This window comes from Gossypium hirsutum, chromosome D11 (assembly GCF_007990345.1).
Source record: "Gossypium hirsutum isolate 1008001.06 chromosome D11, Gossypium_hirsutum_v2.1, whole genome shotgun sequence".
NCBI classification, from domain to species: domain Eukaryota; kingdom Viridiplantae; phylum Streptophyta; class Magnoliopsida; order Malvales; family Malvaceae; genus Gossypium; species Gossypium hirsutum.
The window spans coordinates 72,539,508-72,562,136 of NC_053447.1; the positions used below are offsets into that span (position 1 = coordinate 72,539,508).

General features: G+C 34.0%; 4 protein-coding genes and 1 long non-coding RNA gene across 5 annotated transcripts; 3 read left to right on the forward strand and 2 right to left on the reverse strand.

The window, feature by feature from the left end:
• Positions 1-197: 197 nt before the first annotated feature.
• Positions 198-2,969, forward strand: LOC121223577 (heat shock cognate 70 kDa protein 2). Its single transcript, XM_041105320.1, has 2 exons — positions 198-547; positions 1,074-2,969. The coding sequence occupies exons 1-2, from the start codon at positions 334-336 to the stop codon at positions 2,801-2,803; spliced, it is 1,944 nt and encodes a 647-aa protein (XP_040961254.1). The 5' UTR covers positions 198-333; the 3' UTR covers positions 2,804-2,969.
• Positions 2,970-3,452: 483 nt separating this feature from the next.
• Positions 3,453-6,042, forward strand: LOC107898827 (beta-glucuronosyltransferase GlcAT14C). The gene is made up of 4 exons (XM_041105321.1): positions 3,453-4,116; positions 4,823-4,898; positions 4,994-5,109; positions 5,379-6,042. The coding sequence occupies exons 1-4, from the start codon at positions 3,576-3,578 to the stop codon at positions 5,894-5,896; spliced, it is 1,251 nt and encodes a 416-aa protein (XP_040961255.1). The 5' UTR covers positions 3,453-3,575; the 3' UTR covers positions 5,897-6,042.
• A 985-nt stretch (positions 6,043-7,027) lies between these two features.
• On the forward strand, positions 7,028-17,456 carry LOC107898828 (transcription factor-like protein DPA). Its single transcript, XM_016824382.2, has 10 exons — positions 7,028-7,166; positions 7,479-7,661; positions 8,859-8,920; positions 9,122-9,165; positions 13,860-13,925; positions 14,007-14,147; positions 14,293-14,361; positions 15,129-15,245; positions 15,338-15,408; positions 17,106-17,456. Exons 2-10 carry the CDS (start codon positions 7,516-7,518, stop codon positions 17,302-17,304), a joined length of 915 nt encoding a protein of 304 aa, XP_016679871.1. The 5' UTR covers positions 7,028-7,166; positions 7,479-7,515; the 3' UTR covers positions 17,305-17,456.
• Positions 12,367-13,850, reverse strand: LOC121223579 (uncharacterized). The gene is made up of 2 exons (XR_005920893.1): positions 12,909-13,850; positions 12,367-12,591 (listed from the first exon to the last, which is right to left on the reverse strand). It is a non-coding gene; the product is annotated as an uncharacterized lncRNA (long non-coding RNA).
• Positions 17,457-18,697: 1,241 nt separating the features above from the next.
• Positions 18,698-20,713, reverse strand: LOC107898350 (uncharacterized protein At3g17950). The gene is made up of 3 exons (XM_016823859.2): positions 20,542-20,713; positions 20,305-20,460; positions 18,698-19,242 (listed from the first exon to the last, which is right to left on the reverse strand). The coding sequence occupies exons 1-3, from the start codon at positions 20,551-20,553 to the stop codon at positions 18,766-18,768; spliced, it is 645 nt and encodes a 214-aa protein (XP_016679348.1). The 5' UTR covers positions 20,554-20,713; the 3' UTR covers positions 18,698-18,765.
• Positions 20,714-22,629: the final 1,916 nt, after the last annotated feature.

Consider the following 22,629-nt stretch of genomic DNA (forward strand, 5'->3'; position numbering starts at 1 on the left):
AGAGCCGTATCGAAATGGCCCGACATCTAATGACGTGGCAGAAATCAAGTGGTTAATTTTGATCGCAGTATATAGAAACAACCGTATAAAGATCGGCCGAAAGATCTGGAACCGTCAAATAATGTCCAAAAGATCGAACGGCTCGTAGACTCCAGAACATTCTCGAAAACCAGTATTTGAAAAAACCTCTATATAAACGAACTCTTTTCTTCTTTTATCGTCCTCTTGAAAACCCTAGCTGTTCTTTGTAGTAGCTGTTTTCTCTCTTTTAGTTATTGTTTTTTTTTTCGTTCTTTATATTCTTTTTTGTCGACACAACAAAAGAAAATAGTGATGGCCGGTAAAGGAGAAGGTCCAGCGATCGGTATCGATCTCGGAACTACTTATTCATGCGTCGGTGTTTGGCAACATGATCGTGTTGAAATCATCGCTAACGATCAAGGTAACAGAACGACGCCGTCTTATGTTGGTTTTACCGACACCGAGCGTTTGATAGGTGATGCTGCGAAGAACCAGGTTGCTATGAACCCCATCAACACCGTCTTCGGTAAGCTTTGTATCTGTTCTCTTTGCTTTTAGAGATCCTGTATCTAGAGTTGATCAAGATTTGTTTTCTTTAGATCTATGCTAAGGTGAAAATATTTGGCTTGGATCTAGATTTGTTTACGTTTGGATCTATGCTGAAGTTTACGAGTTAAGATTTCTAAGATTTACTAAGAACTGCTGTAGCTTGAGCTTAGATTCTTGTTCAGATCTGTTAATCTTTCTTTTGAATCTACTCGATGTTGTTGACTATATTTTGAACGATGACTTTTGGCTTTTTGTTAGATCTGTTAATACTGTACTTTTCAATCTTATTATAGCCAGTTAAAAGGAGTTAACCATTGTTTTTTATAATCATATTCACGTATCATCGTTTCAACCCGCACTTCTTTTTTCTGTTTATCTTTGTTCAAATACGCAAAATTGCACTATACGCAATATATATTGCTTAATATGAAAGTAAAGAATCATTCATATTGATTATAGATTGAATTTTATTTTGGTGAATTGATTTGTTTTTACCTTTACAGATGCAAAGAGATTGATTGGACGTAGATTCAGTGATGCTTCTGTTCAGAGTGACACTAAATTGTGGCCGTTCAAGGTCATTCCTGGGCCTGGTGACAAGCCAATGATTTGTGTTACATACAAGGGTGAAGAGAAGCAATTTGCTGCTGAGGAGATCTCTTCAATGGTGCTCATTAAGATGCGTGAAATTGCTGAGGCTTACCTTGGGTCTACAATTAAAAACGCCGTAGTTACCGTCCCTGCTTACTTCAATGACTCTCAGCGTCAAGCAACAAAGGATGCTGGTGTCATTGCTGGACTTAATGTCATGCGTATTATCAACGAGCCCACGGCTGCTGCCATTGCTTATGGTCTCGACAAGAAAGCTACCAGTGTCGGCGAAAAGAATGTCTTGATCTTTGATCTTGGTGGTGGTACTTTTGATGTCTCTCTTCTTACCATTGAAGAGGGTATATTTGAAGTGAAAGCCACTGCTGGTGACACTCATCTTGGAGGTGAAGATTTTGATAACAGAATGGTGAACCACTTTGTGCAAGAGTTTAAAAGAAAGAACAAGAAGGACATTAGTGGTAATCCCAGGGCTCTTAGGAGGTTGAGGACTGCTTGTGAAAGGGCGAAGAGAACTTTATCATCCACTGCTCAAACAACCATCGAAATTGACTCCTTGTATGAGGGTATCGATTTTTACTCTACCATTACCCGTGCCAGGTTTGAAGAACTTAACATGGATCTATTCAGGAAGTGTATGGAACCAGTTGAGAAATGTTTGAGGGATGCTAAGATGGACAAGAGCACTGTCCATGATGTTGTTCTTGTTGGTGGTTCCACTAGAATTCCAAAGGTCCAACAACTTTTACAAGATTTCTTCAATGGGAAGGAGCTTTGCAAGAGCATCAACCCTGATGAGGCCGTTGCATACGGTGCTGCAGTCCAAGCTGCTATATTGAGTGGTGAAGGTAATGAGAAAGTGCAAGATCTCTTGCTCTTGGATGTCACCCCATTGTCTCTCGGTTTGGAAACCGCTGGTGGTGTTATGACCGTTTTGATTCCAAGGAACACCACCATTCCAACCAAAAAAGAACAAGTCTTCTCAACCTACTCCGACAACCAACCTGGAGTGTTGATCCAAGTCTACGAAGGTGAAAGAACAAGGACCAGAGACAACAACTTGCTCGGTAAATTTGAGCTCTCTGGCATCCCTCCTGCTCCTAGAGGTGTCCCACAGATCACTGTCTGCTTTGATATCGATGCTAATGGTATCTTAAACGTCTCTGCCGAAGACAAAACCACTGGACAAAAGAACAAAATCACCATCACAAACGACAAGGGCCGACTCTCCAAAGAAGAAATTGAAAAGATGGTTCAAGAAGCAGAGAAATACAAATCCGAAGATGAAGAACATAAAAAGAAGGTCGAGGCAAAGAATGCATTGGAAAACTATGCATACAATATGAGGAACACAGTTAAGGACGAAAAGATTGGTGCCAAACTCCCAGCAACTGATAAAAAGAAGATCGAAGATGCTATTGAACAAGCCATTCAATGGCTAGACAGCAACCAACTCGCCGAATCCGATGAATTTGAAGACAAGATGAAGGAGTTGGAGAGTATTTGCAACCCCATCATTGCTAAGATGTACCAGGGTGCCGGCGGTGACATGGGTGGTGGCATGGATGAGGATGTTCCGGCTGGTGGAAGTGGTGCTGGTCCTAAGATTGAGGAAGTTGACTAAAACATTGATTTTCTTCATCTGGTTTCTCTATTGTGTTCTCGTATGTTTTTTGGGATTTAAACCGTTTGGTTCCTTTTTTGGGATACTCTATCAGTAGCACCTGTGATTGTTGTGTTTTGGAAACAGGTCCCTTTTGAATGTTTATGAAATGCTCTTTACTTTTTTATTTTAGTTGCGTTTGAAACATATATAATGAAGTTCTTTTCTAGAATCGAATCTTCAAGGCGAGCTGGTTGCTTAGAAATTGTGAAACGTACACCCACTTCAAGCTTTTGGTACACATTAAATTTGGTTACCATTCATTAATATTAACTAAATCTTACCATTTTCATCCAAAAAAAATATTTTATTTAAAAATATGCTTTTTAAGATGAAATGAATAAAGTATAGACATGAATTTTGCAATAATATATGAAATTGCATCTCTTATCTTGTGTTATATTAAATTAATTAAGTTGTATTATGTTATTTGTCTTTATTTTATGTAGGTAATTAAAATAATATTTTTTTATAAATATGACATGAAATAATAATAAATATATCGTATAATTTGATTAAGATGGGAGTGAATTTACAAAAATATTATTTTTGACAAATTAAATTTAATTCACTCTAATTTAAAAAGGAATTATTTTCCCTCTTCAAGCACAGTACAAACTTGACCGGACACCAAATCCAATAATTTTATGTTCTTTTACCTTAGATCTAGTTCCAAAACCATCCTAAATTTTAGCTCTCTTGTCCGAAAGTCTCCTGTTTTCTTTTTCAATTAATGAAAAGAACTCACTTTCCTTATTCAGATCGATCATGGCTTTTACTGCCAATCCTCATAATCTCAATCATTTCACTCACTTTCCTTCTCTCATTAACCTTCACCCAAAATAAATCCACTTCATTCGAACCCGAATTTTCCTTTCAAGAACCCAGATTTTCTTTCTCCGAACGGGATTACGGCCGGTTACCGAGGTTGCCCAGATTTGCTTATTCCATATCGGGGACGAAAGGTGATGGGCCGCGCGTTAAAAGGTTGTTGCAGGCGATTTATCACCCGAGGAATTACTATTTGGTCCATTTGGATCTTGATGCTTCGGATTCGGAGCGGTTTGAGTTGGCTAAGTATGTGAAAGCGGAGGGTGTGATTAAGGAGTTCGGGAACGTGATGGTCATCGGAAAAGCTGATTTGGTGACTTATAAGGGGCCTACTATGGTTGCCGCTACGCTTCATGCCGTGGCGATTTTGTTGAAGGAAGCTAAAGATTGGGATTGGTTTGTGAACCTTAGTGCAGATGATTATCCCCTTATGACCCAAGATGGTAAGAACCAGTTCTTTTATTGTAATTTGACGAAAATGTATATATGTATGTATGAGTGTGGATTTTGGATTTGAAACTTGGTCCTGTTGATGTTAGACTCAATTGAGTTAATCCTTGGATCGGTAACTCGGAGTTAAATGATATGAAAGCAGAGTAAAACATAGTAACGTTCAGCTCGATAATTATCGGATCGAGTTCGAGTCAAACACGAATAATTTGCAAGCACTAGTGTGTCATTTAAACCCCTATTCTTGACATTTATAGTAATAAGTAGGATTTGTTTGCCCGAAATTGTTGTCGAAAAGGCGAAAGCAACTGCTTATAGTATGTGCTTTAACTTGTTGACGGAAATGTATGATCGGGTTTGAATAATTCAGAAATATTGGGAAATGAATTGCGGATGTTAGGGTTTGAAACTAGTACCCTTTGATGTTAGTGTCGATTGAGTTAAGCTCTGGGTCGATAATTCCGACTTGAACGGTATGAAACAGAGTGTAAAATGTTGCAACATTCTTGACATACTATAATGTTCCGAATTATCAATGGTTGATGGTGATAGAGCACGGAACTGTTTACCTGTATAGTTCTGGGTTGGTTTCTGCTGTGCATTAGCATTTATCTCCATCCGCAATTGCATTTGCAGCCTAGATTTTACCTGTATGCTCCGGTTGGCTTCCTGCTGATTGCTTATTGATTTTTGTTTCAGATATCGTGCACATCTTCTCGTACTTGCCTAGGGATCTCAATTTCCTCGAGCACACGAGTAGCATTGGCTGGAAAGAGTGAGGAGCCGATACATTTTTCGTTCCACTTCCCATATGGTGTAATGGTCGTTTATATAGTGTTCTTCGAATGTAACTTCGTTTTGTGTTTGCAGATACCAAAGAGCAAGGCCAATCATTATAGACCCGGGTTTATACCATTCGAAGAAATCTGGCGTATTTTGGGCTAAGGAGAAAAGATCGTTGCCTGCTTCTTTCAAGTTATTCATGGGTAATGCTTTCATATATTCCATCGTTGTTCTCTGAAATATTTGTTCGAAAAGTCTTGAATAAGTCGATACTTAGTGGTTGAGTGTATGGCTGCATACGGTTTTCATTGAGTTTAAGTAGACACGAATTAGTAGGGATAAATTTGCAATCTTTAAACTGTTTCGAGATCCTTTACGAGTGTTGCATGTTGCATATCAATTGTCAGCTACTCGTTACGATACGGGTTGAAAATTTATGTTTATATCCCGATATTTTGATATACATTTCCAGGATCAGAATGGGTGGTGCTGACAAAATCGTTTCTCGAATTCTGTGTATGGGGATGGGATAATCTTCCACGTACCCTCCTTATGTACTACACGAACTTCATATCGTCCCCGGAAGGTTACTTCCACACCGTAGTTTGCAATCACAAAGATTACCAGAACACGACCGTGAACCATGACTTGCATTATATACGATGGGATAATCCTCCGAAGCAGCATCCGATGACTTTGACATTGGAACATTTCGACGACATGGTTCGAAGTGGAGCACCTTTTGCTCGGAAGTTTGCCAAGGATGATGATTCAGCCCTCAATAAGATTGACAAGGAATTGTTGAGGAGATCGTACGGTCGTTTTACCCCAGGGGGTTGGTGCGTGGGAGGTTCAAACCCGGGTAAAGATCCGTGTGTAGTTTACGGGAACCCAAATGCTGTCAAACCTACTGTAAGTTCAAAGAGGCTTGAGAAACTATTGGTACAACTTCTTGATTCTGGAAATTTCAGATCAAAACAATGTAAATAGTTATTTTTTGTAATGTGATGCTTAATGTCCCGATTCTCGAGGTCATTGGTTGTCATTCGATATTCGATTCTTGTTCGATACTAAGCTGCCGCCTAGATTTTGAATTGGTTCTTGAATGTAGCCGTTTTAATTGAATCTTCAAAATATCGGTATTGTATCAATTGTATATTATCATCTAAATTGTCAGTTTAGGCATTAAATATTGGAATCTAACAAGTAAAACGGGTAGATTAAATTGTAATTATGTGTGTATTTACCGTTAGACTTGTTAAAATAGACAATAAAATCGAAAGTTGTTTGATTTTTTAAAAAATGTCAAACGTGAGCTATCCATACAGTATGCACATACGTGTTTACAAATTTAGTCACATGTTTTAAATATATTTTACATTGAATTTGTGCGGCCATTTAACACCAATCTACCTAATTGATATGATATTGCTCTATACGGAGTTGATTAGAAGGTTTTGAAATTAAATGATTAATTTAGAATTTGCACCATGGTTTGAGGATGTTTTGTGGAATTAGCCCATTTGTTTTTTTAATGGAAATAGTAAAAATATAAATAACAAGATACTTCTTATTAGAAAAACTAATTAATGGAAAAAAGGTTAAAATATGTTATAAGTCCTTGTATTCTTTGCACATTTGAAATTTTGTCCTTTTCTTTTCAATCTCGTCCTACTTTTCAGATATAAATTCAAGTTCATTACAATATTATTATTATTATTTTATATAATCATTAAGTGAGTATTTTTTTATTTTAAAATATCAAGCTAATGAATTTAACTGAATAATTTTAAGGAAGTTAACAAATTGACATGAATTTTTAAATCTGAAAAGTAAAATGATTAAATTCTTGAAAATAAAAGTAAAAAACTAAATTTTAAATATACAAAAAGTATAGGGACTATTAGCATATTTTAACCGAAAACATGTTGTGAAAGGTTGACTAAATGCTATTGGATCCAAAAGTCCGGCTAGATTTGGTATGCCCCATTCAGAAAAAGCCTACTTAGCAACTTAACCAGTTTGTGACACGTGTTCCACCCGTGGACTAATTTGTAAACACAAATAAAAGTGAGGGGTAATTCAGAAACTTTAAAAAAGCTTTTGCTTCACGATAGATCTATTCCTGGAAAAAACAAAGATTAATATTTAGCGGGAAGACGATTTTTTTTCTGTTTATTTTAAAAGCTTTTTATATTTAATTTCTTTTAGGGTTTTTTTCCTTTACTTTTTATTCTTCAATTCACTGATTACTCCTCAGGTTGGTATCGATTTATTTTTCGTTTAAATTTTTTTGTATTAAAGTTTAATTGCATTTTGATTTATAATGTTTAGGGTTGTTATAGGTTTAAGCAATGTGAATAAGAATCATTATGGGTAATTTTAATTTCACAAATTTTGATTGATGTTAACCTAAAATTTGTGCAAAGCTTCGTCATCGGCATGTATTGTGTTAAAATGGGAAGCATTGTATTTGAAAACTTTACAATGACAATGTTATTTCAAAGTTAATGCTTTTAGCCAATTCTTGCTTTGATTGATTTGTATTTGCTTTGATAAATTCTGGGTTTAGCTTATTTTGTGGTGAGGAAGTTTAGTGGCTGAATTTGATGGACGACCTACATTTAGAAGATAGTACTTATAGTGAGCAGAGTCCGGTTGCTACTCCAACCAATGCTTCAACTTCTGAGAGTGCTTATCGTACGAATCGATCGGCGGTCAAGCAAAAGAATGGGGATGCTGATCTTGTTGAAGGGTGATTACATTTTACACTTCAAATATTTGCTCTTGCTTTAATTGGATTTTTGTTATATCTGTTTTAGTAACTATATATAAGAACTTGAGCCAGTGACTGAGATTTTATTTTCTTAAAGCATCTTTCCTGTCTTCTCAACCCGATTTAGTGATATTCTATATTTTCTGTTCATTTTAAAATATTTTTCTCGCTTTGATTTTTTTTTTTGGGATAATTTTGTTTTATTATCCAAGAAGCAGATAGGTCTGCTACAGTTCACAGTCAATACAAATGAGCAGATCAACAAAATTGCTCCTAAAACAACTCAACCCCTACAACACAGATTCTTAAATCCTGTTTACAACCAAAACCATAAACCCCTGTAAGCAGCCAGAAAATTCCCCATTCTATACACAATTGGATATTAACAGCATCATTTCTATATATTCTTTTCTCCTGTACTCTAGCCTGTACACTATCTTTTATATACTTGATGATTTCATTCTCCGATGCTTGGACTCCTTTAAATTGCCTGTCATTGCAGTCTCCAAAATATGTAGATGTAAGCATTCCATGCCAATTTAAGAACCACTGTGATCATAGACTTCCCTTTCAATGCTGTGACCTCCCAGACCCTCCTTGAAAAATCACACTCAAAGAATAGGTGATTACGAGATTCTTCTCTACAGCAACATAATTGACAAGCACCATCGATATTTAATCCTCTTGATATTAGCCTATCCTTAGTAGGAAGCCTAGCAAGGATGGCCATCCAAGCTATGAGGGACTGTTTAGGAATATGCATAGGGTATGAGCCTATGCCATCCTACTTTATCCTTCTTTTTTTCTGAATTCCTGCCAAATTTTTGCTATGGCACAATTATTACCACCTGGAGTCAATAGATGTGCAATACTAGCAGCAACCTCTATAAGCTTCAAAAGCTTTCTCAACTCCAACTATTATTCCTATTGCTCAAGACTTGCCATGAAGTACTCTCTTTCAGAACATATTCTTTTATGCATAGGGTACTATTGCTTGAACAATTTTTTGCTTTGATGTTGTTTTAGTTGACTTTTGTTTATCTGTTTTAGTTACTATATTTAAGAACTTGACCCAAGTGAGTGATATTCTATATTCTCAAGCATCTTTGCTGTCTTCTTGACCCGATTTAGTAATATCCTTTTTTTCTTTTTCATTTTTCCCTTCTGAATAATCAGTACAACGAAGAAAAAGGTATCAAGAATGCCTGGTGGTGGGCTGCGCCAGTTCAGTGTCATGGGTTAGTTTTTTTCTTTCTTATATATTAAGTTAGATGTAATCTATTTTCATTGGTATTTTTAATGATATCTCAAATCCTTGATACATTCCTTGAGAAATATAGGAAATATCAGTATGTAACCTTTTGCTTATCTCAATGGAAATTCTGATGACTTATTTTGCATTCTATGGTCATCTTGGTTGAATCCAACAATTTTTTCAGTTTGTAAGAAGTTGGAGAGTAAGGGGAGCACCACATATGCTGAGGTATGCTTCTGCTATAATATTTGTTTAGTTGACTAAGTCATGAGGTATGTATATATAATTAAAATTTTAGAGTAGTAATTAGTTTTTAAGTTATATGGTGTTCCTATTCTCATTTTTATGTAATTGTTATCACGCTAGAGTAGGTTTGAGATTTATCATGACAATTATATATCCTGTAAATGTAGAAATCAGAGTATTATGTATTAAATAGAACATAAATCAGAGTTTTTATATACAACCTATGACACTACTTTAGGAAACTCTAAGTTAGGAAAGATACTAAATAGGAGATATGATCCCTTAAAATAAGGGATTTTAATAAAAAGAATATCTACAAAATATTCCTAAAATATTTACAGAATATTCCTACACTCCCCCTCAAGCTGGAGAATATACATTGTATAATCCCAGCTTGAATAGGAATTTATTGAACACAGGTTTTGGCAAAGCCTTGGTAAGAATGTCTGCAATCTGTCCTTCTGAAGGAATGTAAGAAAGAGTGGCTGTCTTTTTGTTGACTTGATCAGCAATAAAATGCCTATCAATTTCAACATGCTTTGTTCGGTCATGTTGAACTGGGTTCTTGGCAATCTGAATGGCAGATTGATTATCACACAAAACTTCAAAGTGATCCTCCTGATTTGTGCCAAGTTCTTTTAGTAATTTAAGTAGCCAAATTCCTTCGCATATCCCCAAAGCTAGTGCTCTAAATTCAGCTTCAGCACTACTTCTTGAAACAACAGATTGTTTCTTACTTCTCCAAGTTGTAAGGTTACCCCAAACAAAAGTGCAGTACCCACTAGTGGATCTTCTTTCAGTGAGATCTCCAGCCCAACTAGAGTCTGTAAAAATCTTAACAGTTCTGTCTTGTGTCTTCTTAAACATTAAGCCGTGTCCTGGAGTTTTCTTCAAGTACTTGAGAATTCTATTTGCTGCTGCCATATGCTCTTCAGTAGGATTAGTCATGTGTTGACTTATCACATTTATGGGAAAAGCTATATCTGGCCTTGTCAAGGATAAGTAGATTAGTTTCCCAACTAACCTTTGAAATTTCTCTCTGTCTACTAAGGACTCATCTTCTTTATTGAATCTCAAGTTTGCCTCCATTGGTGTATCAGCCGGCTTACAGTCAAGAAAACCAGTTTCTTTGAGTAAATCAAGTACATACTTTCTCTGGTTGATCACAAGTCCTTCTTTTGATCTTGCCACCTCCATTCCTAGGAAATACCTTAGCTTTCCCAAGTCCTTGGTTTCGAATTCCCTGTTTAACAACTTCTTCAAATTGTTAATCTCTTCCTCATCATCTCCAGTAAGAATGATGTCATCCACATACACAATTAGGATAGCTTTTTTATTTGTAGAAGTTACCTTGATGAAAAGCGTATGATCGGCAAGGGACTGCTTGTAGCCATTTTGAAGAATGACTTTAGTGAACCTCTCGAACCAAGCTCTGGGTGATTGTTTTAACCCGTATAGAGACTTGTTGAGCTTGCAAACCTTGTTGCTACCTTCAATAGACTTTAAGCCAGGTGGCAATTGCATATAGACTTCTTCCTCAAGCTTGCCATTAAGAAATGCGTTTTTTACATCAAGTTGGTGTAATTTCCAATCGCAATTTACAGCCAAACTTAGGAGTACTCGAATAGTGTTAAGCTTTGCCACAGGTGCAAAAGTTTCTGTGAAGTCTATCCCATATGTTTGCGTGAAACCTCTGGCCACTAGTCTAGCTTTGTATCGTTGGATACTGCCATTGGAGTTATACTTTACAGCAAAGATCCATTTACAGCCGACAGCCTTTTTTCCTTGAGGAAGGTCTGTAATGGTCCAAGTAGCATTTTTCTCTAGTGCACAAATTTCCTCTTCAACAGCCCTTCTCCATTTTGGATCCTTTAGAGCTTCAGCTATGCTTGTGGGAACCTGTTCTTTATCCAAAGTTGCTGTAAATGCTTGAAAAGACGGCATCAATGAATTATAACCAGTAAATTTTTCAATAGGATGCTTGGTGCACTGTCTAACCCCTTTTCTAATAGCAATAGGAAAGTCATCTAGAGTAGTGGACTTACTGATTTCTTCTTCCATTTCGGCAGCTGGACCCAAATCCAATTCTCGGCAAGAATCAGATTGCAAAACAGTCTCAGGGATATGTCTTCTTTTTCTTGTGTAGACACGAAGCTGTTTGGGTGATGGTGTTTTTTGAAGACTGTCAATTGGAGTTGGTGTATTTTCAGGAAGAGTGTTTAAAGTGGGTGTAGGTGAATTAGTCATAGGTACTACAGGAGAATCAATGGGAGCATTCACAGGTGACAGATCTGCAGGTAATGGCGAACAAGATGGCAATTCTGAAGGTTGAGAATGAAGATTAGAAGGAGATACCTGTTGTGGCTGAAAATCACTCCATGTTTCCCCCTGAATTTCAGCCTGAGTGAAATAGGAATCCTGCTCATAAAATGTTATATCCATAGTGGTGAAAAATCGTTTAGAAGGAGGATGATAGCATTTATAACCCTTCTTAAGTGAAGAATACCCAACCAATACACATTTTAAAGACTTAGGATCTAACTTGGACTTATTAGGAGCAATATTTTGGATAAAAACAGTGCAGCCAAAAATTTTAAGTGGCAGAATGGAGGAGATAGGCTTAAAATGAGGAAAGTGCTGCAAAAATATAGATTGAGGCGTTTGAAATTTTAAAACCTTACTAGGCATCCAGTTGATTAAATATGTGGCAGTTAATAAGGCTTCCCCCCACAAATATTTAGGAACATTAGTGGTAAATAGAAGAGAACGAGTAACTTCAAGAAGGTGCCTATTTTTTCTTTCGGCAACGCCGTTTTGCTGTGGGGTTCCAACACAAGAACTAATCTGAACTATGCCCTTTTCCTTAAAAAAATCACCTAAAGACCTAGCAAAAAATTCACTGCCATTATCAGATTTAAAGAGCTGGATTTTAGACCCAAATTGAGTGAGAACCATGTTATAAAATTGCACAAAAACACTAGCAGTTTCAGATTTATCTTTCAGCAAATAAGTCCAAGTTATCCTACTGTGATCATCAATAAAAGTGATAAACCACTTACAATTATCAGCATTCTTCACCCGAGAAGGGCCCCAAATATCACTATGGATCAAAGCAAAAGGGTAAGAAGGCTTGTATGTAGAAGGAAAATAAGATGATTTAGTATGTTTGGCAAGAGAGCAAACTTTGCAAGAAAAAGAATTAGGCCTTTTATTAATGAATAGAGCAGGAAACAATTTTGCAAGGTATTGGAAACTAGGATGGCCTAAACGAAAGTGCCATAACATAACAGTATCAACTTTTCCTAAAGCGGTAAATGACTTGGAGATCTCGATTTTAGGAGAGGTAGGGAGGATGTAGAGACCATTATGCAAGCTGGCCTTACCAATCATCTTCTTCGAGTTCAGTGCCTGCAAAGTACAATCACGATCATTAAAAATTACAGAGCAATGCAAGTCTGTGGACAATTTACTAACAGAGATGAGATTGCACGCCAGATTTGGTATAAAGAGAACATTTTTAAGTGCAATCTGTTCATTGAGAATAACAGTGCCATGTCCCTCTATTTTGCACAAGGTACCATCAGCCGTTTTGACAGCTTTACCAAAGGTATGGAAAAAATTGTGAAACAATGCCTTGTTACCAGTCATATGATCCGTAGCACCAGAATCGAGGATCCAATTAGGATTCAACTGGGAGGAGAAAAATGCAGTAGAAGAAAGGTTACCTTCTGGATCTTTTATGACCAGATTACCTTCACAAGACCCTTGACTAGACGAATCTGATGGAGCATCGGAACCAGAAAAATTTTCTGGATTTGAAGTAATCTCCGAAGTAGGAGAAGGAGTTTCGGACATGGTCTAGGTTGAAAAAGAAATCGTAACCTAAGCTGATACCATGTAGAAATCAGAGTATTATGTATTAAATAGAACATAAATCAGAGTTTTTATATACAACCTATGACACTACTTTAGGAAACTCTAAGTTAGGAAAGATACTAAATAGGAGATATGATCCCTTAAAATAAGGGATTTTAATAAAAAAAATATCTACAAAATATTCCTAAAATATTTACAGAATATTCCTACAGTAAACGTTGTAACTTGGTCGCTATGTCTTTCTATAAACATGATTATATGGTTTCATGTTGCATTCTTAAAATTGGAATTGCATCTTTCAAGTAATATATCACTCGAGAACTTGTTATGGCCCTTTAAAAAAATGGAATATGCTGTCTTTTCTAAATGGGTTAAATTAGTATTTGGGGCCTGAACTTGGTAACAATTTCCACATTGGGGTTTGAACTTTTTTTTTTGGTCCAAGTTAAGTTTTGAACTTGGCAATTGTTCTCACAATGGGACTTGAACCAGGCAACTATTCCCACATTAGAGCTTGACTCTTTTTTTTGTCCAAGTTAGTCCTTAAACTTGACAATTGTTCTCATATTGGGGCCTAAACTTTAGGGTTTTCAAGGAAATATCAAGGACTAACTTGGATAAGGAAAAGTTCAAGCTCAAATGTGAGAACATTTGCCAAGTTTAGGGTCTAACTTGGACAAAAAAAAATTCAGGCCCTAATGTGGGAATAAATATCAAGTTCAGGCCCCAAAAGGTGATTTAACCTTTTCTTAATCGGGCATGAATTTCACAAGTTGAGTTGAGTGGTTTATGATTTTCAGGTTGCAGACGAAATTATAGAAGAGTTTGCTGCCACTCAGAGTAATACTGCCGGATCTTTAGATGAGGTTTAATTCCCATGATTTTTTAAGTTCTTATTCTTTAATCAAACATATGCAAAACAAATGAACATTTCGGGGTTTTTTCAGTTCCATGAGAAAAACGTTCGACGACGTGTGTATGACGCATTGAATGTACTTATGGCAATGGATATCATTACGAGGGAGAAGAAAGAAATCAGGTGGAAAGGACTTTCTACTACGCAAACAAAGGATTTAGAAGAACTTAAGGTAGATAAAATCTTCTAGCAATTATTACTGTATGTAACAAACATTTTCTGATAAAACACCCAAAGGTCCATGGACACGTGAATTCAGAAGAGGGAAGATTGTTCTACAAATCAAATAGTTTGACCCTCCTTTTTAATGCTTGTAGGCAGCACATGTTCAACTAATGACAAGCATCTCGCGTAAAACAGCTTATTTGAAAGATTTAGAAGAACAAGTAAGTTTTTTTTAACCCCTCCTTTAATTACCTATTAGACGACATGTTGGTATGAATAGAAACCTGCTTGTGCTTTAGTTATTGAGAAGCCATTTAAGACAGTGCAGAAATGATTTTGGTCAAATGTTGCTATTAGACCTTGTACTTCGCATAAGTTGTGGATTTAGCACCTATAAATTAATTTGGTCATTTTCAGTCCCTGGACTTTTAAAATTTGAAAATTTTAGTTTTGATTAAATGGTAACTATTAAATTCATTAAGCATCGTTACTTTAAAAAATTGACGCGTTAAATATATTATCCCATTTTTAATGCCATGTCAGCTTGTTATTTTCATATATTATTTACACAAAAACTAATTAATAAATTTAATGATTTTCATTTGTATTAAGATTGAAATTTCAAAATTCAAAAAATGTAACGGCTGAATATGATCCAGTTGGAGAACATAGATTAAATCTATAACTTTACGCATAATAAATGGCTAATAGCATAATTTAACCAAACAAATTTAATCGCTATCAATTGTTCATGATTAAAATTCCAAATTTCGAAAAGTACATAGATTAAAATTGATCAAATTAAATTACAGGTACTAAATCCGCAACTTACACAAAGTATAGGGTCTAATAGCAAATTTGATCAATGATTTTTTTTCCTCTTTTTTTTATCTATTTATTTACTTATTTTCGTTTGTTCTTCGAAGTGGTTTATCAGCTGCATTCCATGCCTAAAGTGTCTATGAATATATATATATATATATAAAAGATTGCAGGTCTCCGGAACATAATCAAACGAAACCAGCGGATGCTCAAGAGTAATAATAATAATAATAATAATACAGCTCCTAAAGAAGGATTTACGTTGCCGTTTATATTGGTTCAAGTATGTGTATTTCTATCTTTCCAAGTGGAAAAAAATTAGTGCATTCTTTGTGTGTGTGTTTTAAAATTCGGTTTGGTTTCCTCTATTTACAGACTAGTCCGCATGCAACTGTTGAGATTGAGATTTCTGAAGATATGCAACTGGTTCACCTTGATTTTAACAGGCAAGTATACTTCATTTTCACCATGGAAAAACACATATAACATCCATTTTGTTTTAGGGTAAACTACACTACTAGTGACCTAACTATTTCAATTGTCTTTTTTCGCTAAATTACATTAGTAGTCACTCAATTATTAGTAAATTTCATTTTTTGTTTTAGGCCAACCGTGATAGTTTTTTAAATTGGCATAATAGCAACTTCAACCATCAACATTTATAAATCATGTCAATTTAGTCTTGATTCTAAAAGAACTTAGGGTAAATTACCTAGTTGGTCAACTTTAGAGCGCTTTCATTTTAGTCACTCAAAATGAAATCCTTGCAATTTGCTCACCCAACTTTTAGGGCACTTTCGTTTTAGTCACTCAAGTGTTAAATATTTAACGGTGGTTAATTATACACGGCATATCATGTTTACACTTTCATTTTGATCACAAATATTTTATAACTATTCATTGGGGTAAAAAAAAATCAAGGATTAAAGTGAAAAAGAGGTAGAAGCTAAAATAATATACAAAAATGGTCATATTGTACTTGTTTAGCCCATTGTTTAAAATTCTATTTTGAAATATAAATTTTTAGATATTGAGATTCAAAATTGTAGTAGCGAACTGGTTGACATTATCAATAGATAAAACATTTTCAACAATTTCATGTTTTGAAATCATTTTTAAAAATTATCAATGAAAATTATTGTCTTTATTAGTTGTCCACAAAACCCAACTTTCTTTTGATTATATAATTTGAATCTTCTATACTAAACTAAAAGTAAAGAAAAATCCTTCAAATTAATCAAGTTAATTAATTTTAGCTTCCATTTCAAACAAAATTCATAAATTTTTCATCACTTCCTTACCCAAACCAAAAACAAACAATTAATTAATTTTAATACTATAGAAACAAATTGTTTGATAATATCGATGGATAAATTTTCTTAACAGTCTATTCAATTTATTTTGATGTTTTGAAATTTAAAATTTTAATATTAAAAGAATTTTGGCAATGAGATAAAAGTAAGTTGGGTGACCAAAATAAAAGCATAAACATGATTCGACGTGTACAGTTAACTGCCGTTAGAGATTTAATGCTTGAGTGATTAAAATGAAAGCGCCTTAAAAGTTGGGTGATCGAATTGCAAAGGTTTTTCAAAATGAAAGCGTCTTAAAAGTTGGGTAACCAACTAGGTAGTTTACCCAAAAATTTAACCATCAACATTTATGTAATGTGTAATTTAGTCCTTTTTTTTTGTAGTTTTACTTTTCTTTGTGATATTGAGGGTTAACTTTAAAAGGATGATAAAAAATGAAAATTATTATCTTTGGTTTTTGGGTGTTTTCATTTTTTTACATATTTTCAATCAAATTTAGCTGATAAATGTTTTTTTATCTTTTTAGATAAAAGAATCATAAAGAAAAGTAAAACTATGAAAAAGATAAAATTACACAATGTGTAAATATTGAAGGTTAAAAATTTTCTAAAATCAAGATTAAATTGACACAATGTATAAATATTGAGGGTTAAAGTTGTTATTATGTTAATTTTGAAGGCTGTCACCGACACCGTTAACCAACTGGTGACCAAAAAAGATGAACTTGAACAGTTGGTGACTACTAGTGTAGTTTACCTTTTGTTTTATAATTTCGATTTTTACCGCGGCAAGGCTCGTATTTTTCTTATCGTTTCATCTTTTATTCGCAGCACGCCATTCAGTTTGCATGACGATGCTTACATTCTTAACTTAATGCATTGCTACCAACAACCCGAAGGTAGAAACCTCTCGCAAAGTTCTTCGATTCATTCGTCTTCAAGCTCTTGCAAAGCATCCGGCGGAGTAAGCAAACCGTTTTACTGGAATTCTGAAACGGATACCGTCAAACAAGGTACGTTGAGAAGATGAATAGAATCATTATAGTCATTAGCCTTCTAACAAACACATGTAAAACTAAATCCATGGTACTTGTATATTGTTATTTCATTTAGAGAAAAAAAGAAGTATGGGATTATTATTTATTTTGCATCATTTGTGAGATCTCTTGATTTGTTCCTTAACATTGGGGAGGCTTGGAGGGTTTCATATTTTGGATTTTTTAGGACCTAGTTGATCAAAAGTCGAAGAATTGAGGAAATTGGTAGAAATTTTATTATTTACTTTTTTTAATATGATTTTGTTACCACATAAAAGTGTTGAAGGTAATTTGTAATGACAGTTCAAATTATAAGATGTGCAACGAGTAGTTAAGGTGGAAGTGGTTCACACTATAAATGATATGAACTATTGGGAATATAGTTTCGACGTATGAGCTTGCAGAGATTTTTTTGGAGAGATTTAGTAGGGTTTAATAGGTTTCTTTGAGCTCTCTTTCGACTTTGATTGAAGGGGTTGGGAGCTTTGGCTTGGGTTTTATCTGAATGATGCCCTATTATATATAGAATGGTTGTAGAGGTACGAGTAGCGGTCTAAATGAGATATTAGTGCTCGTAAGCTATTTGAGTTTTGATTCGAAAGAAATTTGTACTCGATTTAGTAATTATCGAGTCAAGTTTGAGCTCGAGCAATTCAAGATATCAGTTAGAGTTTAGTAATATTTGACTCAAAGGGCTCGCGAGTCTTATCGAGTTTTTCATATTTTTATATCGTTAAATTATGTCACTGCCCTTAATATATATTATAAACCATAAACTTGGTTATCGAGCCGAGCTCGAGCTTAGTACAAAAATTGATAACGAGCTTAAACGAGCTTAAGTTGTCAATTTTATCTTGAATTGAGCTTGAGCTTAAAAACAGATGTTAGATTGAGTTCGAGTTGAGTATCAAGTTCGAATTTTGAGTTAAATTCAAGCATTACTGGGATGTGATAGATAATTTGATGGTGGTGTGTGGGAATGAGTATAACAAATTCATTTAGTATGAAATTGAGTCTGGTAGAATCGAGTGGAATTTTTTTTAGATTAATCAAGTTGATGAGTTCTATTTTATCAACCAAATTTAAATTAGAAAATTATCAAATGGAAATTAAATAAATTTATTTTAGTATAATAAAATTTTATTTAACTTGGGACTTGAAAGTATACTTAAAATAAATAAGTAAATCTTAAGAGAGTTGAAAGTAAACTTGCGGATCGAATTTTGGTCTTGGGATAAGTAAACTTCCTCTCGGTTAAGTAACCTATCGCTTGAGTTCTAAAATAATTATTTAAATTATTTGAGTATTTTAAATTATATTTTTCAAATCCGCCCTAACTCGAAATATTAATTCAAGTTAATTCAAACAACTCAATAAATTATTTAATTTGAAATTTAAAAATTTAATCGATTATTTGTTTGAAAGAGTCCATTAAAAAGTCAGTGAAGAAGCTCTCATTTCATGAGTTGTCTGCACAAACATGAAAGCAATAAAGGAACTCCATAGCCATGACCATGTTCCAACAGTCCCCTATCTGCAGGTTTCCGACCATCAATACGAGGAGCAATCCGGTCACTGACAAAGAGTGAATTCTGTTCTGTATTAAGCATTACCGGTGATAAATCTCCGACAGGTCTATCTCCAACACTGATTCGATCCCTTCTGCCAATATTGCCCGTCGCAGCTCGCCTTTCTACTGCAAGGAAATGTCCGAGGGACCGAGATTTGTTGCTGGTGTAAACAGCATCGGTGGTTAGCTTCGGACATAATGAGAACGGCCATGGCCTGGATTTGTAACCATTGTTATGGTTTGTTGAGGATTGTGTAGTTCTTTGCCTTGTTGATGATCTACTTGATAGCTCTAGAAAGCTTGAAAGTCCTATGAGAGTCCCTAAGGGTATGCTTTTGTCATGGAAGAAAGAACCAGTGGACTGAAATCAAATCATTTACAAATATTAGTCCAAAAATTATCTTATGTTACTCGACTCGAGAATAATCGGTAAAATTGCATTTTGACATCTAAATAATAATAATTTAATCTAAATAAAAGTATACAAAATTCAACTCAAAATTAATTAACTGAATTAAACACTTAATTAAAATTATTAATAAAAAATATATTATATATATAAGCCCAATCTTGGGCAAAAGGAAAAAATATAAAAGTTTAATTAAGATATAAAATATCTAAAAATTTAAAAATAAAACATCTCAACACCCTATCACTATTGTTTTACTACTCAATCTAAAATTTTAAGATATTAAAAAATTATAATTTTATTTCCAACTCTTTTAATACAAAATTTCTAATTTTAAACTTCGGGATAATGCTTCTATTTGAGCTAAATAGGTAATATATGCCAAGTTTTTTTAATTGATCAAATATGTCGTTCTTTACAAAATTTACAAAAATAGGTTGATTGTAGGGGTATGTGAAAGCGCGTCCGGTTGAATGAGTTTTTTGCACAGTCTACAGGAAAGCTCTTCCAGCTGGACAAGCTTTCTACTGATATATTAAAGAAAGTGCGCCTAAGTGAACGAGTTTTTCAGAAAACGCTTTCAGCTGAATGTGTTTTCCCGACATGTCAGCGGAAAACTCACCCAGTTGGACGTGTTTTCGCACATTCTCTCTAAAATCAGTCTATTTCCTTAAATCTTGAAAAAAAACTATTTAATCAATTAAAAAAATAGGCATATATTGCACATTTAAGCTACTATTTGACCTACTTTTGAACCACATATGCATACATGAGAGGGAAATGTAAAGATGGTTTCATATAAATGCACGAGGGACCCCCAAAGTGATCCCACTTAGGCATTGATCAATCAGCTAAAGGATCCAATCCAACAGCTTCCTCGCATCTTCCTTTTTGCTGGTTTCTTACCCAATCTAGTGGGAACTAAATGAAAATCTTTATCATAAATGGCTCTTCATTCATATATCCTTTATATATATATATATATGAAAATCAGGTCAAAATCGAAATACTAACCTCAGTATCAAGGTCCGAAGAAGAAGAAAAACAAGAAGTAGGGGAAGAAGCAGTGAGCAAAGTGGTGAAGGAAATGGAACCAGAGAATTCATGGTTCCTCACCAACCCAATCCTTGCATTCAATGGCTCCAGCCCTAATGGCCACCCTTGTTCCTCCTGCATTTACAAATATATATATATTGTAAAAACAAATGAAAAAAGCATAAAATAAAACACAGAAGAATGAAATTAGTATACCCTTTGTGCCATCAGATTTTTCACTTGAAAAATGCAAAAGAGAAAATTAATGGAGGGTGAAAGGTTGGTTCTTTAATGCAAAACCCAAAGAGGAGGGTTTTTTTTTTCACATTTGAAACTCAAAATTGAGAGAGAAAAAAGAGAAAGGGACAAATGTTGTAGCATTTTGATCAAGACATGTTCTTACCTATAGAAGGGGACATAAGAGAAAGAGGAATATTTTGTCCCGGGGCGAGTGAAAGGAGAAAACATGGCACTGTAACAAAAGAGGGACCAAGGGCTCAGGTCCCAGGCTCTTGGCTCCATGGCATGGCAGACCCTTTCCTATTTCACCAAAATACCCCTCATTTTTTTCTTAAATATCCCAAAATAATATATATTTGGATAAACATAAAAGTATTATGAAGGTCCTTGTACTAAGAATTGAATTGTATTTTGCTCTCTCTACTAAAAAAAATGAGCAAATCAATCCTTTTATTAAAGTTTCATCAATTTCTACCGTTAAAGACTGATATTTATATATCAGAATGATCTAATTATTATTTTGTTAATCACACTAGTTTTTAATAGTACAAATGGATGAAATTTTTAACAAAAATGACAAATTTGCATATTTTTTTGAGTGGAAGAACCAAAATACAATCCGACTTCTATTACGAGGATCTCCATAATACAAATCACAATCAAATATTTAATAATTGGAATATATCTAACATCAAATAAGAATAACTATAAATAACCTACGCAACTTGCACTTAATTTATATAAAGTGAGAATCAAATCTCTAATACCAAAATTTTAAGGTTTCATCTTTAACAACAATAATAAAACCTCGTTGTTATTAAAAAAATTAACAGAATAACATACAATTTAACTGTTAATATAAAAACCTCTATAATCCTTTCACGGTTAAAAAATTATTTAAATTCATTCTTAGGTTTAACCTAAACCTCATTGCACTTTCTAAGGAGATTGAAGTCATTTTTGTAAAACATAGAAGGATGGGGGACAAAAGATACCTTTTTTTTAAATAAAAAAAAAGCTAAAAAGCTAAAAAAATGGTAAAAAAAGAAATAGGTCCGACCCAAACACCTCTACTTGTACACGAGTGAAGTGTGTATTTACGTAGGTGTGTGAGTTTAAACTTGTATTATATAAAAATAATAATTTATGGCCACCCATATTAATTTATAATCATATAATTTATTTTCGACACGTTTTAATACATAAGATAGCAATATATGTTTTACCGTCTAGAGTTTGCGGGTCGAACTCAAGCTCTCTTTTGAGAGTACAACGTGCATTGTATTTTTTAGATGTATATTTTTTATTAGAATTTTAGTCATCTTTTTAATTTTATGTTTAAAAGTTCATGTATAGTTTTGAGATATTTGTCCTTAAAATTATATATGAATTTCAATTTGGTGCAATTATACACGTAAAATTTTGATTATGGTTCAAATGTATACGTTAGAAGAAATAAATGCATCAATTTATAAACATAACATGATTCTATATCAGTAATTGTATTAATAATATATGAGAATTGAATCAAATCAAAATTTTATGTATAAATGTAACAGCCCAATTTTCAGTAGTGTCAGAATAGTGATTTGATATCACTAAATCTGATGAAAACGTTAGAAAAATTTATTAATTAATAATTATAAGTTCAGCGTGATTTTAGAAATATTTTTGAATGAGTGAATTTTGTGATTTAAAAGAAATTACTAGGTAAATTGGGTCAAAAACGAGGTATCGAGACCTCGATACTATAAACTGAGTTGTAAATATTTTTATAAATATTTAAGGAGTGTCATTAGGGTAGTATTAAAGTTTCGTTAAGAAATTTTAATGTTTCGATGATTAATTGATTAAAAAGGACAAAATTGCAACAAGGGTAAAAGTTTAATTATAGATTAAAGAAAAGTTAAAAGGACTAAATAGGTAAATATGCCAAGCCCCATAAATGAGGCGGCACATGCATGGTAAAAATCTGAGATTTTTTTTAAGTATATTATTATATTATTATATTGTAAATTATATTAATTATATTATATTATTATATTTCAAATAAATAAAATTGTT

What these genes read in the sequence shown, in the direction of transcription:
- LOC121223577 (XM_041105320.1), top strand. Translation starts at nt 334, where the DNA reads ATGGCCGGTAAAGGAGAAGGTCCAGCGATCGGTATCGATCTCGGAACT. An exon ending in CCCCATCAACACCGTCTTCG is followed by an intron (nt 548 to 1,073) that starts GTAAGCTTTGTA and finishes TTACCTTTACAG; the next exon opens with ATGCAAAGAGATTGATTGGA.
- LOC107898827 (XM_041105321.1), top strand. Translation starts at nt 3,576, where the DNA reads ATGAAAAGAACTCACTTTCCTTATTCAGATCGATCATGGCTTTTACTG. An exon ending in TCCCCTTATGACCCAAGATG is followed by an intron (nt 4,117 to 4,822) that starts GTAAGAACCAGT and finishes TTTTTGTTTCAG; the next exon opens with ATATCGTGCACATCTTCTCG. An exon ending in TTCTTTCAAGTTATTCATGG is followed by an intron (nt 5,110 to 5,378) that starts GTAATGCTTTCA and finishes ATACATTTCCAG; the next exon opens with GATCAGAATGGGTGGTGCTG.
- LOC107898828 (XM_016824382.2), top strand. Translation starts at nt 7,516, where the DNA reads ATGGACGACCTACATTTAGAAGATAGTACTTATAGTGAGCAGAGTCCG. An exon ending in GCGCCAGTTCAGTGTCATGG is followed by an intron (nt 8,921 to 9,121) that starts GTTAGTTTTTTT and finishes CAATTTTTTCAG; the next exon opens with TTTGTAAGAAGTTGGAGAGT. An exon ending in GTTCACCTTGATTTTAACAG is followed by an intron (nt 15,409 to 17,105) that starts GCAAGTATACTT and finishes TTTTATTCGCAG; the next exon opens with CACGCCATTCAGTTTGCATG.
- LOC107898350 (XM_016823859.2), bottom strand. An exon ending in CTTCGGACCTTGATACTGAG is followed by an intron (nt 19,243 to 20,304) that starts GTTAGTATTTCG and finishes ATTTGATTTCAG; the next exon opens with TCCACTGGTTCTTTCTTCCA.